The sequence below is a fragment of the Nansenia antarctica genome, assembly GCF_963989245.1.
Source record: "Nansenia antarctica genome assembly, chromosome: 7".
NCBI lineage: Eukaryota > Metazoa > Chordata > Actinopteri > Argentiniformes > Microstomatidae > Nansenia > Nansenia antarctica.
The window spans coordinates 49,881,124-49,899,120 of record NC_137677.1 but is presented as its reverse complement, the minus strand read 5'-3'; the positions used below and the strand labels follow the sequence as shown (position 1 = coordinate 49,899,120).

The 17,997-nt window shown below is 47.9% G+C and overlaps 1 protein-coding gene across 1 annotated transcript in view; it reads left to right on the top strand.

Annotated features, from left to right (window-relative positions):
• Positions 1 to 432: 432 nt before the first annotated feature.
• Positions 433 to 17,997, top strand: part of mycbp2 (MYC binding protein 2) — a gene marked incomplete at its 5' end in the record, with an annotated part of 75,733 nt that continues 58,168 nt past the window's right edge. Inside the window, 9 exons of the mRNA XM_080537234.1 lie at positions 433 to 707; positions 4,033 to 4,108; positions 9,897 to 10,112; positions 12,036 to 12,189; positions 12,425 to 12,621; positions 15,974 to 16,216; positions 16,668 to 16,739; positions 17,205 to 17,301; positions 17,826 to 17,899. Coding sequence (XP_080393360.1) covers positions 433 to 707; positions 4,033 to 4,108; positions 9,897 to 10,112; positions 12,036 to 12,189; positions 12,425 to 12,621; positions 15,974 to 16,216; positions 16,668 to 16,739; positions 17,205 to 17,301; positions 17,826 to 17,899 — 1,404 coding nt within the window. The remainder of the gene's footprint in view (positions 708 to 4,032; positions 4,109 to 9,896; positions 10,113 to 12,035; positions 12,190 to 12,424; positions 12,622 to 15,973; positions 16,217 to 16,667; positions 16,740 to 17,204; positions 17,302 to 17,825; positions 17,900 to 17,997) is intronic.

The window sequence follows — 17,997 nt, the reverse complement described above, 5'->3', positions numbered from 1 at the left end:
TGGCAGCGACACTAGCGGGTGCTGCAGCCTACCCGGGGTCAAGAAACACACCAGGAGCGAACGAAAACAAAAGGCGACATGACATATAACTGAAAGGAAATTCTAGTAGTGTTATTGAAAAAGGAAAAGAGACGATATGGCTTGAAGATGTTGAATTCCGGGAATCAAGGAGCGATTTGACGCTCTGGGATCGGAAGCCTCGACAGGCGCAGTTTGCACCACAGTGGCTACAGTACATTTTTACACCGTTTTAAATTGGAGATAACTGGATGTGGATGTCATTTAGCTGTTTCTGCATGTCAGGGTGGACATACATAATGACGTGACGGTGCCGGCTTTTCTCAGTCTCAATGACAGTTGTGGTTTAAACTGTTTAGCTAGCCAGCTAGCTATTGTATTGTGGATGTAATATATGCATTGTTCTCCAAAACGATGATGTGTGCTGCTGCGGCAGCGGGGATCCTGCCCTCCGCGTCGCCTCCGATGGGGCTGGGGGGTGGTGGTGGTGTCCGGGTCACACAGGGAGTCGCTGGGGCCGACTTCTCCTCCATCGGCTCGGGCATGGGGTCGTGTCCCACACCGGGGGCTCAGTCGGACTGCCGGAGCCGGTACCAGCTTCTCCTCTCAGGGCGAGCCTTGGCTGAGAGATACAGGAGGATTTACACCACCGCTATCAACGACAAAGAGCAAGGGATAAACCAGGGAAGGTAAGGGTTTGGCTGAAGTGAAATTGTCAAAATCAAAATGAGCCTGAAGCTCCCCTGACATGTAGCTAAGTAGCTAACAGGTCTCCTTTGGGCTTATCAGCTAGTTAGCTAAATACCAGTTAGCGTTTCTGGCCAAAAGCAATGTGCATGGTACTCCCTGCAGTAGCCTAGGTTGGTCACAGACAGACTCGCATCAACGCATTTGGACTAATGCATTCTCACTTCCCATGGATGGGCAAGCTAAGCTAGCTAACACTGAAGCCTGCTAACCTGACTTCCCTAGCTTTAGCAGGCTAGGTTTGTTAGCTAGCCAGGCAGCCAGTCTGTTGGCCATCATCATCATCGCTGCCGCAGCACCTAACCACATGATCATCTGCTAGCTAGCTAGTTCATGTTGTGCAAACCTCCCTGTTCTGTGTTGAACTAATCAAGACCTTTGCTATTGTGCTAGCTAGCTAGCTGGCTGACGCTGTCTGGTCTTGTCAATGTTAGCGTAAAGCTAATCTGACACATTTCATTGTATATGAGGTTGTGCCAGACAGTGGTGTCTCACATAAGCTCGCGACGTTGTCCTGGTTTTTAAAATCGGGCTGATAAAACATAAACAACACATGACGTCATCAGAACCCCTGGTTTGTTTTTTTCATGTCACATCTCAAAGATGAAGCAAGCAGCTGTCAAAAGCCTCTGGCGAGAGTTGTAGCTACTTCAGCTACATAGCTAAGCTACATACATGACATGGGCCGATTAGTGATGTTTTTATGTGAAGTGACTCTTGCCTACCAGTGTCATGTCTGTGTGAGTGTGTGTGTGTGTGTGTGTGGCCCTGGGCCTGTGTCGTGTGTCCTAGTGGAGCATCACAGCCCTTCCCAGGCGAACACGTCAACGTAGCTTAGCCAGTGCTTCTTTTTTTTTTTCTGGAAAAATGGAGGCCCCATAAAACTGGCAAACATTTCCGAATACCGGTATTCATATCCAGACAGCATGAATAATGATGGCACATTAATTGTTCTAAAGCCACGTCAACCTTAGACGATGGTTTATCTGTGCTCAATTTATTTGGACGAAGGGGAGGATGAGCTTGCTGGTGGATAGTCCCTACTACTCGCTGGCGCAGGCCAATACACACACTTACGTCATTTCTAGTCAGGTATGTTGTTGTGGACTGTCACTGGTAGGCCTGGCCTGTCACTAGTAGGCCTGACCATCGCTGTCACTAGTAGGCCTGACCATCACTGTCACTAGTAGGCCTGACCATCACTGTCACTAGTAGGCCTGACCATCACTGTCACTGGTAGGCCTGACCATCACTGTCACTGGTAGGCCTGACCTGTCACTGTCACTAGTAGGCCTGACCATCACTGTCACTGGTAGGCCTGACCATCACTGTCACTGGTAGGCCTGACCATCACTGTCACTGGTAGGCCTGACCATCACTGTCACTAGTAGGCCTGACCATCACTGTCACTAGTAGGCCTGACCATCACTGTCACTGGTAGGCCTGACCTGTCACTGTCACTGGTAGGCCTGACCATCACTGTCACTGGTAGACCTGACAATCACTGTCACTGGTAGGCCTGACCTGTCACTGTCACTAGTAGGCCTGACCTGTCACTGGTAGGCCTGACCTGTCACTGTCACTAGTAGGCCTGACCATCACTGTCACTAGTAGGCCTGACCATCACTGTCACTGGTAGGCCTGTCACTAGTAGGCCTGTCACTGGTAGGCCTGACCATCACGGTCACTGGTAGGCCTGACCATCACTGTCACTAGTAGGCCTGACCATCGCTGTCACTAGTAGGCCTGACCATCACTGTCACTAGTAGGCCTGACCATCGCTGTCACTAGTAGGCCTGACCATCGCTGTCACTAGTAGGCCTGACCATCACTGTCACTAGTAGGCCTGACCATCACTGTCACTAGTAGGCCTGACCATCACTGTCACTGGTAGGCCTGGCCATCGCACAATCCTCCCTCCTTGCTAGTGTTTATTTCCCAGTTCTTATCAGCTATGCTATGTATTAGGCCATACTATTCCTATATTTAGGCCATTTACACCAATACGAGCAATGTTGCCCTTTTTCACATTGTATTTCAGCCAACTTTCACATGCAGATATTAACTCTAAGATCATAATTGTTAGGCTACCTTGCTAGGTCCACCAGCAGACACAAGTTAAGAGTGTTTGCTAACAGAGGATAAAATGTGTGTCACAGTGTTATAATAATAATAATGACATAATGACATAATGACATGTGTTGCATCGTATCACATTAAATATATGTAGGCCTAGATGCAGTGAGCATAAACAGTACATAAGAAACAGACAACTGAGGCCTATCCTTGTGGGTCAGGTTATTCCGTTTTTGAAGGAAGCAAAGCTACCAGAGCAGCTCATTAGGCTGACTGAAGTGAGACGCTTTGAAATGGATTTGTTTATGTTTAGATGGAAATCAACTGGGTGGCCATTCCTGGGATGACCATTTCTGGTGCTTTGGCTTTGCTTGTCGATGATGTGATTGATTTTGGCAGGGAATTTAGTGAGTCAGACTGCCACTGAGAATGTCAGAGTTGGCTCTTTGTAGGACTGATGAAACCCAAGACAATGTTTTAGGAGAAAACTATTATAGGATCGAAAGGGCTAATTTAGAAATTGGGCGAAAAATCCAAAGGGACATTCAATCGATAACATAACACTGGTGTCTCTGGCTCTGTCCACTTCACTGCCAACATGGGCTCACCCAGCCACCATCAACTCAAGTCATCATCCCATATTTGACTGGCATTAAAATAATGATGTTATGGTATCAATATGAAATTGAGAAGAGGCCTATATTTCATTCTGAACGTGTATTCCAAGGGGCTAAGGAGGTAGGCGTTGCACTTGCAGAGCTCTGTATCACCTGAAACAGAATTCATGGAAGTATCTGGCTTACTTACCAGTACCACCTCAGTTTGAAGTGAAAAGGTGACCTTTTTTGATTTTAGATGGTCTTACCTTACCTGAGTTTATGGAATGGAATGGAATGGACTTTATTTGTCATTGCTACAGTACAGGTACCAAACAACGAAATGTAGGAGGGGTGGCTCCCCTGGTGTTAGGAAAGGAAAAAGAAAACACATTTTAGAAAAAGCATAGATGCATAAAATCACAAGAAGGGAAGGAGCTGGTTTACATCAATAAAGGCTATGTACACAATCCACTGTACTATACTATTATAGAGTATTATATTATTATTATTATATATAATAAGAGTATTATATTGTTTTTGTTGAACCAATAGGCTACGTAATGTGCTGATCATTTCTCCATATCAATTTCAGGGGAAAGAAAGCTTTAAGCAAGAAGAAGCTGAAAAGGCGGCAAAAGGTCAAGTCAAAAGTCAAAACGAGAACAAAGGTAAGGAAGACATTTCTTGGTATAAGTGTTTCTTACACAGGGGTTTGGTTTCATATGTAAATATATTGTTACGTCTAATTGCATTTTTTAGGTCGTTGATAGGAGCTATCCTGAATATGTTCTGAGATTTCTTTCTGTTGAAGTCTCACCTTTATCAAAGTGTGGCAGCCTCATTTGCATGGTATTCATTTGCATAACTGCATCTCTCTAGCTAGGCTACACACATGCATAGGCAGGCTTGCCTGCTTTATTTCCCTCTCGATCAAATGAACTCCACAGATACACTAGATGATAACAACATTAATGGATTAGATTCCCTTCTGCAATGTTTAAGGGGGTTGCCAGGAACACAGGTTTAATTAGCAGGGCTGATCAGGTGCCAGCTAGCTCTTACACATGAGCTGGAGGAGGAAGAGGAGTGGGTAGTTCTGGGAGTGGCTGTGGCTAGGGCGCAATAGGCTGTTGCTGAGCGACCTGTGTGTTCCACATCTCCACGGCAACGGTTGCCTGCCTCCATCTCCTCTGAACTGGGAAGTGGGAACCGTGTGTGTGTGTGCGTGTGTATACGTGTGCACGCGTGTGTGCCCCCAGTGCCTACACACAAAAACAAAACATAACTTTCTCAACTGATCTGATATTGGATCTTTTTCTCTCCCTCTGAAAGTGTTTTCTGCTCTGCGGTGGGCCAGCAGTGTTGCCTGTCTGTGTTTGGACTTTGAAGCAGTTTTGTTTTGCCCCTGTGTATGTGAGCAGCTCACACACAGAGGGGAGAGGGAAGAATGTGATTGTAGCCTGTAACAATTGATCATGTAATAACGTTTGCATTTATAACTAACCGGATAATGTACCGTAATCAATTGGTTCATTGGTTCATCATTGTCATTATGGTTTATTGTTTAATTTTAAGTGTCACATGCTACTGCAGTGGGGTGCCCCAACATAGGACCCCATAATAGGTTGAAGTAGCTGTGATATGACTTGTGATGATTAGCCAGTAAGAGTGTACAAGCATACAATATTTGTAAGTAATTATTCCTTATTATTCCTATTATTATTCATAGAAATGGTGCCTGTGGCGTCAATATTTCTTGTCACTGTGCTCTAGTCTGCACACCAGTCCTCCCATACTAAACCAAAAAAACAACAACTTCAAAACTTATTCTGCAAGTTCTTACATTATCCAGTTTGAGACCTATACATTATACATGTGTAAGTTATTACATTATGAAAGGTGATTGATTAGCCTACATTATGCGGTGTTATGACGTTATTAGTCGCTACAGCAGCAGACAAGGCAGCAGCCTCCTCCCTCTCCAACCCAAAACATCACTAGCCAGGCTTGGTCTAATCAGTTGGGTAAAACGTTTAGAATGTTGCGTGTCATGCAAATGCTATGTCAAACAGGATTCTCATTCTGCATGCCAGAGAATTTCATTTTCAACATGTGGATGTTCTTAACGTTGTCGCTCCCAGTGGACGGCCTTGCTGGGTTGGGGCTCGCCCATGTCTCTGCTCTTACTGCCACAGTCACAGCCTGAGAGGGGCAGGCTCTCCCTCTCTGAGGATGAGGAGATGCCTTCGCTCTGTGACGAGCCTCCGTCCTGGGGGGGGGGCAGGCTCTCCTGCTGGGTCGGGACAAGTTGTGCTGCTCTCTCTTGTCATGCCTCTGTCTCTCTCTCTCTCTCTCTCTCGCATGCCTCTATCTCTCTCTCTCGCTCTCTCTCTCTCTTTCTGTCTCTCTCTCTCTCTGTCTATGTCTCTCTCTCTCGCTCTCTCTCTCTCATGCCTCTATCTCTCTCTCTCTCTCTCGCTCTTTCTGTCTCTCTGTCTCTCTCTCTGTCTGTCTCTCTCTCTCTCTTTCTGTCTCCCTTTCTCTGTCTCTCTCTCTCATGCCTCTATCTGTCTCTCTCTCTCTCGCTCTTTCTGTCTGTCTCTCTCTTTCTCTGTCTCTCTCTCTGACTCATCATAGCATGGTTTTTAAAGGGCCTCCCCTCCGCCTTTGTCTGCTCCTCAGTTTACAAACACGTAGGGGTGGAGTCTGGGAGGAGCGAAAAGGGGAATGCTCGCCTCTTCTAAAAGCAGAGGATGAAGAGATGTCACTTCACAGTTCACATCATTTTTTGGGGGGGACATTCTTGTATTCAAAACCACATATGATATAACCCTAAAACATATTAACCTCAAGAAGCCTGTTGAATGTTTACAAGCACACAGGGACGCTTTTCCCAGTGACTCTTGTTTTTAAAATAACAATAATATCTTCGATTTATATAGCGCCTTTCTCAAACGCTTAAGAAGTGACACGTATTGGTTGCTTTTTAAGCGTTTGAGAAAGGTGCTATATACATCTAAGATATTATTATTATTTTTAAAACAATAGTTAACAATGCAACACTTGAAACAGAAATGTTGTTGTTGTCTGGGTGTAGTCGAGGCGGGTTGTTCAGTCTTTGCCAGTGGATTCAGATGTCTAGCGTTAGACCTGTGTGCTGAGACACAATGTAGGCCAGAACACAGGAGGAGGCTGGATTGGGCATACTGAGCTGAAAGTCTGCGCATATGACTGTAGCACATGATTGCCTCTTTTAAGGACACATTGCTGTTTCTTATCATTGATGACTGATGGATAGATGATTCACTTAGGCTACTTTAGACAAAATGTGTTTGTTGTAAGTCACTTTGGATAAAGGCGTCTGCTGAATGCCAAAAATGTAAAGGTAAATGTAACACTTTGGACATGGATACACGGGATGGGGTATGTTTTGAAATATTTGCTTGTTTTTAACAGAAAGATTGGATTTTTGATATTGGATTAATCCTGAGAGGATGTTGCTCATGAGTTTTAGCCTTTTAGCTCACTACTGAGGTCCTTAGTCCTCCTGCATTATGCACTATGCACAACAAGCTTTTTGGTTGCAACATCCCCACTGTGATAGCAGGTAGAAGTCCCCCCAACCCCCCTCCCCCCTCCCCCAACCATTAAGAAGAGGAAGGAGGAGTTAGAGGAAAAACTGTGTGTAGCTAATTTTTCAGGGGCAACGTCACCTCACACCACAATAACAGTGTGCTAATTCCCCTCAATCACATGTTGGCAGGAAAGTGTGGTAACATTTTTGCAACGTATTTCTTCACGGAAGGAGGTACAACTGATAACGTGGACTCAAAATGAAAGCCCTCCCATTATCAATCATGATTATCAGTATTGATGAGTTTCCTCTGGTTAAGGCTGTTTAATGCATTTAAGGCAACAACCAACGTCAGTATCTCAGATAGAATACAGAGATCAAAGTCTGTGCTTTTCTGCGGTGACAGACGTTTTTAAGAGCTTAGTAAACTTGGGGTTTTCGGGCTCCAACTCAATTGTAAGTTGGCAAACATGTTTTTCATGAAATGTGACTGAGGCCCTGTATCTCCTGTCACTAGTTCCTCTGATATCCACACCTGGTTTCACAATTCATGTCGGCGTGTTATCCACATAAGAGGAAATTAATTAGTGTTTTTGTTGGATACATTTTTGGATATAAAAAAAATAAAGGCAATTTTAAAAAAATGAATTTGGCAATGGAATCTGTGGCCATCTTTGTAATTGTTTTCCACGTTCCTTTTAAGCTGAGTGTTCTTCATGGACTTGGCTACATGGCTAGCTGACTATCAAAAGAAACATGGTCAGCTTGCTATGTTACCATTGTCTGTATTGTCAGCCTAAAATGAAATGGCAACTGTTATCTATGGGTTTGATGGCTGACATGGATATAGGCCTACGGTAAGGAGCAGGTCTCATTTGCATACAAATGTATTTTCCCTGATTGTACTGTGGGCTGACATGGCAAGCCTATCAGCTCAGCCAGGCACACACTGCATTCCACGTCGCCTTAACCGTCTCAGAGAGCCACTGCTGCAATTTGGTCATTATCGTTCTCTCCCAGAAATAAGCAGATTGAACTCACTCCATTGGGTAACATTTTCTGGTGGTGTGGAACTAGAATGTCCGTTTTTCTTTTGTAGAGGTGTTGTAGTGTCAAAATGTGACAAGAGCTGCAGAGGCTATCCGTTAGTCTATAGATTAGCTTATTCATTATGGCCTGAGCATCATAGAATTGTTTCATACAATAACGCCTCTCATAAAGGAGCTCTTACTAGCTGCTCTGTGGGACAGTCTGTTGTGAGATGTGTAGTGGGCTACACAGCTACCTCCCACTTTCCTCTCATTAAGATCCCATGAGTCTGTGGATATACAGGAAATAGATTTTCCATCCCTCTCTTTACCCTGTGACAGCCTATAAATGACTAGCTAGCCTAACCTAAATATTCTAGTACCATACAGTGTGTGGTCCTGTCTGTGTTGGGACCAAGAGAAACAAAAAAGGAAATCGGCCGCCAATAGAATCCAGAGAATCTTACTACAGCTTGAATCCTCTTAAAGGGAATTAAGCATGTCTAATGCTTTAGGATCAGTGAGAGTGCCCAGCCCCACCACACTGCTACACCCTCTCCTGCTCTTCTCTTTGTGCTAGTTCTCCAAGAAAGCCATTTTCTTTCTCTCTGTCTTTACAGGGGGGGTTTGGACCATTATGACTGTGTTCTGTGGTAAATGCCCGTAAGTGCTCTTTGCAGGAACAGTGTGTCCCTCGCCGCGTGCTGTAGCTTTGCTGGGAGTGCTACCCCTGGGGGAGAGGAGAGGAGAGGAGAGGAGAGAGGAGGGGAGGAGAGGAGAGGAGGGGAGGAGAGCAGATATCTCCTCCCCTTTTGGTGTGGGCTGAAAAATGAATGACCTCTCTTCCTAAATGAATGACATCACCCCCTGTCATTGCCATGCCAAAAACCCAACACTGCAAGCAAGGGGAAACGGATCCATAAATCCTTCTAGAGGTTGCCTCAGGACCGCATAGTTAAATCCTCCCCATGCTCTGTGGAAGGAAAGGTGATCGATACAGCTTTTTACGTCCAACTCTTTGATCATAATGATGATTGGCACAGTAGTCTAAAGCTACGACACAGAGGGTTTTTCGGCTCGGCTTTCCCTCTCTCTCTCTCTCTCTCTCTCTCTCTTTCTTTCTTTCTCACCTTGATATATTTCGCAGTTCCATGTGTCTTGTATTTTTTCATTACCAGATCATTGGGTATGAGATATTGGGCTATTCAGCATTGTTTTAAAGACCAGTTGGCCATGCTGTTTTAGGCCTCTATCCACAGGATTTTGAAGTCTGCCATTGCTCGTTGTTTTATATTGACCTGATCTCTCTCAGTCTTCCTCTGAGCTTGCTGTGTAGCTCTTTATTGGTGTATTTGTCTGTAGATGCAGCAAATGCCTTCAGCGTGTGTCCTTGTGTCTGTAAAACTGCACCTAGTATTGACCTACAAATTGCAGCCCTCTCCTTCTTCTTCTACTGTTTAATCATTAACGGTCTCACCGCTCCTCTAAAGGGCTATTGGGCTGTCTCTCCTGTGTTCACCGCTCAAACCACAGTGAAAAACATAATCTATACACTCTTTCCCATCCCGTCTGTTTAGAATTCTCTCTGTCTCCTCCTCCTTCCCTCTACCCCTTCTCCCTCTCTGGTTCCGTTCCTCACCGTCTCCCCCCCCCCCCTCCTTTTTCACATTGCGAATGTTGAGGGTCACTTAGAATCTCACTTGTGAATATCACTATTTTAAAACCTCAGGGTTGAGCTGGCTGTGGACTGAAATGATCTTTCTGCTTTGTTAACCCACAAATTGACTTTTAAAAATCTCTCTCTCTCTCTCTCTCTCTCTCTCTCTCTCTCTCTCTCGCTCTCTCTCTTCACAGACAGAGAATCTGGATGGGGCCTTCTGTGTGCCGGACATCAAGCTGCACAGCAACCCGTCGGCGTTCAACGTGTACTGTAATGTGCGGCACTGCGTGCTGGACTGGCAGCAGAGGGAGGCCTCCCTGGCCCTGGCCTCCAGGAGCTCTGCCCAGAGTGGAGACTCGGACAGCGAGGAGGAGGAGGAGTACCGTGAGCCTGCCATCAAGCTCCCCAAGGTACGCACGGCTACGCGCTAGCTGCAGACGGGCAACCGTTGGCTTAGTTGGTGGCTGATGGGAGCTCTTATCGCACTGATTGTGTTACTTTGGGGGCAGCCAGCCGACCTCTTCCCTACCACCCCCACCCCCCCAGCTCGTGCTCTGTATCTCTGGGTTAAGTATTCACCCTTTTGACTGCCATGTTAAATAGAGCCACGCTGTGAGAGGCTTAAAGGTCTGGCCTGTGAGGATTATCTCTCTCTCTCTCGCTCTCTCACTGCAATATCACTACTTCTACAACGGGTTGATCAAATCAAGCGTTTTGATTGGCTTTAGAAGCATTCCGGCCATGCCGATATCCATGACATCAGCGCGGCTCTCTCATCACTTTCGCTTGCATAATGTTATTTTTTCCGTCCTGCCAAAAAACACTCCTCAACAAAAACGGACTGGCTGCAAGGTAGATATTTGTTTACTGGGTTGCCATGCCAATCATATTAGACCATGCATTCCAGGACTATCAACTAACCTGCCTCATGAAGCCCCCCCCCCCCCCCCCACAGAGATTTGTTGCCGTCGTTAGACCAGTTGAAAACTGCAATAACACACTCGAGGGTGTGCTACATCTAGGTTATCGGCTGTGGTGGTGGGCTGTGCCTCGGCCGCGCCTCGTGCTGATGACGCCACCACAGCCGCTCCGATCCCCACCACATAGCACACCCTGGAGTGTGTTATTTCTTAAAGAGAGTATGATACGAGGGGCACGGCGGTGTTTGTTCTCTGCAAACCTCTGCCTGAGTGTTCTCAGTCCTCTGTGTTTGTAAATGAGCGGCTGTGAGCTGTGTTGCCAGATGGGATTGTTTTCCAGGCTAACCACAGTCTAAAAGCCGCTCAGTGTGATCATAAGTAGCCCAATTGGGCGGGAATACGGCCAATCTGGCAACACTGGCTGTGAGACGTCATGTGTGTGTGTGAAGTGGCTGCGTGCACCACAGGCCTGGGGTACCAGCGTTACTGTCCACTAGTATGCTCTGTGTAGGCTTCCATCCAGGATTATCCTTTTGTTTTGTTTTTAATACTGAACGAATACTTAATAGCCTGATGACATACAACACTTCACAACACTTCGCAGGCCTTCTTTTCTACGGTGTCTCCGCTCGATCGGCTTGTTTCAGACAACACAGCGTTACCCATCACGTCGATTGTTTCCCCCGAAGTGTAGTTACATAACAATATACATAACATTTCCAATATGGTTGAAGCTCTGTTAAAAACCCAATTTTAACTGCTCCAAAGCTTCTGAAACGTGGTTGAACACGGCTTGGGGTTCTGCCTCGCGACGGTCTGCTGACAGGTTTCCGAGCCAGATCCACTTAATCCGCTTAATTGGAAGTGACCAATAAGGGCGTACGACAACAAGCTCTTCACTCTGATGTGGAAAGATGGTAGAACCCCCCCCCCCCCCGCCCGTCCTAAGAGCAGGCGATGCTAACAGGCAGGCTTTTCTAGGCCAGTCTCCTCTGCTAACCTACCCTCGCCATCCTCGCCAAGAGGAGCCGTCTTTAAAGGACGAGGAGAGTGGACGTTAGACTGGGCTGTAATGACGCACGTCCAGTGAAGCTCTGAGCTAACTTGACTACGAATTTGAACGTCGTGTCCCTGGTCATGCAATACCTACTGCTGAGGAAAGCAGTCCCTCTCAAACTCCTCTGAAGGTTTTCCGTGAATATATAGGTGTTTTAGCTGCTCTTTTGTTAATTATTATTATTATTATTATTATTATTATTAATTGTTATAAAGAGAATGTTTATTAATGTTGGTTTTAGATGATGCAGTACATGGCACTATCAGTGTGTGAGTGTGTGTGTGAGTGTGAGTGTGAGTGTGAGTGTGATATTGTAGTTGTGATAGTGACTGTGGTGTTCTGTCCCTCTGTCCCAGATCATAGGCATCGGCCTGTGCGGGGTGTTTGAGCTGATCAAGGAGACGCGCTTCTCCCACCCCTCCCTGTGCATGCGCAGCCTGCAGGCCCTCCTGGACATGCTGCAAGGCCAACAGCCAGAGGGCTTCCAGACCGAACCTCCCGATGTCCTAGGTCAGTCACAAACACGCACACACACACACGCACGCACGCACACACACACCCCTACACACACACCCCTACACACACACACCTACACACACACACCTACACACACACACCTACACACACACACACACACACACACCTACACACTCACACACACACACACACACACACACACGCACCCATCTCACCCTCCATCTCACCCCCCGTGACGACCCTCTCCTCTCGCCCCCCCCCTCCCCAGAGTCTCTGTTCAACCTGCTCCTGGAGACGACGGTGCGGAGCACGGGCATGAACGACCCCACGGGCCAGGCCCTGACGGCGCTGTCCTGCGCCTGCCTCTTCAGCCTGGTGGTCTCCTGGGGCGACACCGGCAAGACCCTGCAGGCCGTCTCTGCCATCCTCACCAACAACGGCAGCCAAGCCTGCCAGACCATACAGGTGAGTACCCAGTGAACCTCCGTGCGTTACTGTGATAGATCCGGTCCATTGTCTCTATTGGTCAGTTTGCGTTCCAGTGGAATTGTTGACACATCTTTTCATATTACTCCGTGTTTGTATATATTACCGTTATCGAAGTTACATTGTTACCGTTACTTAGCAACCGATAACTGTTCAGCGGATGAATACACTTACAGTAAAACATTAGTTCCATTAAAATACATGAATTCAAAGTTTCTTCTGTGAAATATTGATAGATAAATGTGGTAACCGTTGTATAAAAGCGTTATGGAACTCGAAGCCGTGGTATATCGTGGATATCGGCACAGCTAGCGGGGTGGTTAGGCACGACGCGAAGCGTCCACCTAGCACCGTCCGTCTGTATGCAGGTGGTTGCCCCCATAGAGCCCCCTACATGTGGGGAACCAGACCCAGAGTCATGCTAGGTTAGATACAGGATATCTATCCCAAGTGGGTTAGATACATGCTAGGACACACGCACGCACGCACACACACAGATAGAGGCTCAGAGCACAGGGTCAGCTGCAGTTCAGCGCCCCCCCCCGGATCACCATGTATACCTACCCCACACACCCCTCCTTCACACTCACACGCAGGCTAGACCAAAAGTAGGTGAGATGCTCCCTGAAGACAGCGTTGCATGTTTGACACTCACTCATTCTGTACTGATGTATACAACGCCTGGTGGTGCATTTCACCTGTCAATTCTCTACGATGATCCCGTATTGTGAGCAGACCTTGTAGGATCCTCGTATCTAAAACACTATCCTGCTCCATCCCTCCTCATGTGCAGCCACGGTCCTTCCTCTGGCTTTCACTCTACCAGCTCCTGTTTAGATCAGTGTGGATAAAGTAAAGGTATTTATCTAGCAGCAGGAGGAGGAGGAGGAGGAGGAGGCACAGATGGATGAGGTTCCGTTGTTGGGCTAACGTTGAGGCAGTCTCGCGCTAACGACGGCCTCCTCCCATGTTTGAGGAGCAGGCAGACTCAGGGCAGCGTCTGGAGAGCACACATTGAATTGGGGAAATGTCAAGGCTGTGACTCCCCAGTCTTATTGTATTACCCTGCCTACATTCTTCCGCCAATTAGCTAGACTTCTTCTCCGTTTGTTTTTGAGTTGACTCGGCGCGTGTGTGTGTGTGTGTGTGTGTGTGTGTGTGTGTGTGTGTGTGTGTGTGTGTGTGTATGTATTTGTGTGCACACAGGATGTTTATTTGGGTTTTCGACCCTATCAAAGAGGGTCTCTTCACAGAATAATATTGTTCTTTTGGTGTGTGTGTTAATATCATTCTTATGCACAGTGTGTGTATATATATATATATGTATATATATATGTATGTATATATATATATATATATATATATATATATATATATATATATATATATATATATATATATATATATACACACACTGTGCATAAGAATGATATTAACGATAGAATCTCATGCTCTGGACATCAGTCAGACATTGCTGTTGAACTCCACCTGTGCTGGTCTGATAGCACTGTAATAGAATAGGGATCAACCCGTGACGTGTTATTCCTGTCCTTGTGCACGCACACACACACACACACACACACGCGCACACACACACACACACACACACACACACACACACACACACACTCCCTCCCAGACCCCCAGTGTGAGTCCAGGAGAAGGTGTGCCCAGGGGTATTATCATGGCAGTTATCAGTAGTGATGGCCCGGTAGGAGGTCTGTGGTCCCTGTATGAGAATAGACTGCTGTGCTGAAACCACCCTGTGGGGGTGTGTGTGGGTGTGTGTGGGTGTGGGTGTGTGTGTGTGTGTGTGTGTGTGGGTGTGCGTGGGTGTGTGTGGGTGTGTGTGGGTGTGTGTGGGTGTGTGTGGGTGTGTGTGGGTGTGGGTGTGTGTGTGTGTGTGTGTGTGTGTGTGTGGGTGTGCGTGGGTGTGGGTGGGTGTGTGTGGGTGTGTGTGTGTGTGTGTGCGTGGACACGTCTCTCTGTGTGTGTGTGCGAGTATAAGTGTGTATATGAGATCAGCAGAGTGTGTAATAGTCTCTGGTGAGGGATGGAGAATGGCCAGGCAGAGATGGAGGACAGCAGAGTGGAACGTCACTGCTGCAGACTCCTGTCACGCTGACACTGCTGTTCAGCCTTTACACAGAGAACACTTTCTTGCTTGTACCCCCCCAGAAATGAGATGATATGAGACCGTCAGCTCTCTGATTCACACACTCTTGCTCCCCCCCCCTCTTCCACTCCACTCTTCCTCTCCCCCCTCTTCCTCTCCCCACTCTTCCTCTCCCCCCTCTTCCTCCCCCCTCTTCCTCCCCCCTCTTCCTCTCCCCCCTCTTCCTCTCCACTCTTCCTCTCCCCCCTCTTCCTCTCCACTCTTCCTCTCCCCCCTCTTCCTCTCCCCCCTCTTCCTCTCCACTCTTCCTCCCCCCTCTTCCTCTCCCCCCTCTTCCTCTCCACTCTTCCTCTCCCCCCTCTTCCTCTCCCCCCTCTTCCTCTCCCCCCTCTTCCTCCCCCCTCTTCCTCTCCCCCCTCTTCCTCTCCACTCTTCCTCCCCACTCTTCCTCCCCCTCTTCCTCTCCACTCTTCCTCTCCCCCCTCTTCCTCTCCCCCCTCTTCCTCTTCCCCCTCTTCCTCTCCCCCCTCTTCCTCTCCCCCCTCTTCCTCTCCCCCCTCTTCCTCTCCACTCTTCCTCCCCCCTCTTCCTCTCCCCCCTCTTCCTCTCCCCTCTTCCTCCCCACTCTTCCTCTCCACTCTTCCTCCCCCCTCTTCCTCTCCACTCTTCCTCTCCACTCTTCCTCTCCCCTCTTCCTCCCCCCTCTTCCTCTCCACTCTTCCTCTCCACTCTTCCTCCCCCCTCTTCCTCCCCCTCTTCCTCTCCCCACTCTTCCTCTCCACTCTTCCTCCCCCCCCTTTTCCTCTCCCCTCTTCCTCTCCCCCCTCTTCCTCTCCACTCTTCCTCTCCACTCTTCCTCTCCCCCCTCTTCCTCTCCCCCCTCTTCCTCTCCACTCTTCCTCTCCCCTCTTCCTCTCCCCCCTCTTCCTCTCCACTCTTCCTCCCCCCTCTTCCTCTCCCCCCTCTTCCTCTCCACTCTTCCTCCCCCCTCTTCCTCTCCACTCTTCCTCCCCCCTCTTCCTCTCCACTCTTCCTCTCCCCTCTCCCTCCCCCTCTTCCTCTCCCCTCTCCCTCCCCCTCTTCCTCTCCCCTCTTCCTCCCCCTCTTCCTCTCCCCATTCTTCCTCTCCACTCTTCCTCTCCCCTCTCCCTCCCCCCTCTTCCTCACCCCCCTTTCCTCTCCCCCCGGTCTTCCTCTCCACTCTTCCTCCCCCAGGTGCCCACCATCCTGAATGCGCTGCAGAGGAGTGTGCAGGCGGTTCTGGTGGGGAAGATCCAGATCCAGGACTGGTTTGGGAACGGGATCAAGCGGGGGGCTCTGATGAACAAGTGGGCCCTGAAGGAGGTGGCCATGGATGAGGACGAGCGCTGCCTGCTGCAGACGGACGGCTCCTTCCTCTACCTGCTCTGCAGAGACGGCCTGTATAAAGTGGGCTCGGGATACAGCGGCACCGTCAGGGTAAAGACTGGGTGTGGGTGTGGAGGTGTGGGGGTGGGTGTGTGAGTGGAGGTGTGTGGATAGAGGACTACCTCCACTGCAAAGGACGGGACACCTTTGCAGTGGAGGATCTTCCCAGATCCTCGGATAGCATGGTTTATCACCGATCGACTCTCGATCACGAACCAGTACGAGGTGAAAACATCCCTGCGATGAATGTTGTCATTATCTCCCCCCCCCCAGTCGATAACAGGAGCGTTGTTCACGGAGCTCCTCCAGGTTTCAGAATGATTTTCCTCATTTCTGAAGAGGTTAATGACCTGCTTTGCAGTGCTGACACATCATCAGATGTGTGTGTGTGTGTGTGTGTGTGTGTGTGTGTGTGTGTGTGTGTGTGTGTGTGTGTCTGTGTGTGTGTGTGTCATGACGCGAACGTTTAGATTAACGTTTTGGATCAATGTTTATTTCACAGGGCCACGTGTATAACTCCACCTCGCGCATCAGGAATCGGAAGGACAAGAGGTCATGGTTGGGCTTCGCTCAGGTGATAAGAAACATTCAATCTGGATTATGTTCACGAGCAAGAATTGGATTAACTCTCAGATGAAGACTATTGACAACCTGGATTTAGATTCAGATTTAGATGCAGGGTTATGTGATTTAGCTGTGGTGTGTACACACTGTATTGATTTTAGGTGACGCTTATTTGACCCAATAATTGTGGCTGCTACAGTGGTCGGTATGCGGTAAATGCTTTGGTTGGTAATGCTTATGCAGGCACTAACTGAAATCATTTAAGTGGAGAGAAATGGACATGCATGTTTGTACCCTCAAAGAACATGACTTTATAAAGCCTTTTGTCTTCTGGAGTTGTTGACCGGGGTTGCTGTCAAGCAATTTGTGAACAATGCATCGATTAAAAAACACTTTATAGACATAATTTGATTGATTTATTGCTCGATCGGTTTGTTGATTTTGTGTGTGTATGTGTGTGCGCGCCTGTGTGCAGGGATCCCTGTTGTATCGGGACATGAGTAACCACAGTATGACGGCCGTCAAGATCAACCCAGAGACTCTGGAGTCTGAGGGAACCATCACTATGCCAGGTACACTTCAACACACACCTGCTGTGTGAGTGTGTGTGTCTGCGTGTACTGTGAATGCTCAGGAGGCTTGGGGGGAATTAGCTCCCTGTGGATTTAGTCTGGCCCTAAACACGATAAGGAAGTACCGGGTGCTTTTAAACTGTTCCACCACGCAGTGATCATTCACTGCCTAAACCTTTTAGTCGGCCATCATAAACTAAGCCTCTTACCGTGCACGAGGTCTAGAGACCAAGTTCTAGCCACTGGCCAGGTGAATTCTGCTTCCAGAAGTGATTTGAAAGGCATGTGTAACTTTGAAAAGGATTGAAACTGACCTAGATACTGCTACAAAAACAAGGATGGCCAACAGTTTCATTGATTGAGTACCCTCCAACCCTACGGCACCCTCTTGTACATGATTTGATATGTGGATAGCATATGTGAATATATGATATAAAAAAATATCAATGAAAAGAAATCTTGGAAGTAGCTAATAAGTAGTAGAATGAGCTAGATCTCATTCTCCTCCTCTGCTCTCTCCACAGGCGTACAGGGAGACGGCCAAAACATCGTCTTTACCGACGGCGAGTACATCAACCAGATCGCCGCCTGCAAAGACGTGAGTGTCCTCTTCACTGTCCTCCAGCTGATCTGCAGCGCCAACCTCTTTAACGTTCACATTCCTTCATCTCAGTCCTTTAGGAGAGGCTCATATCC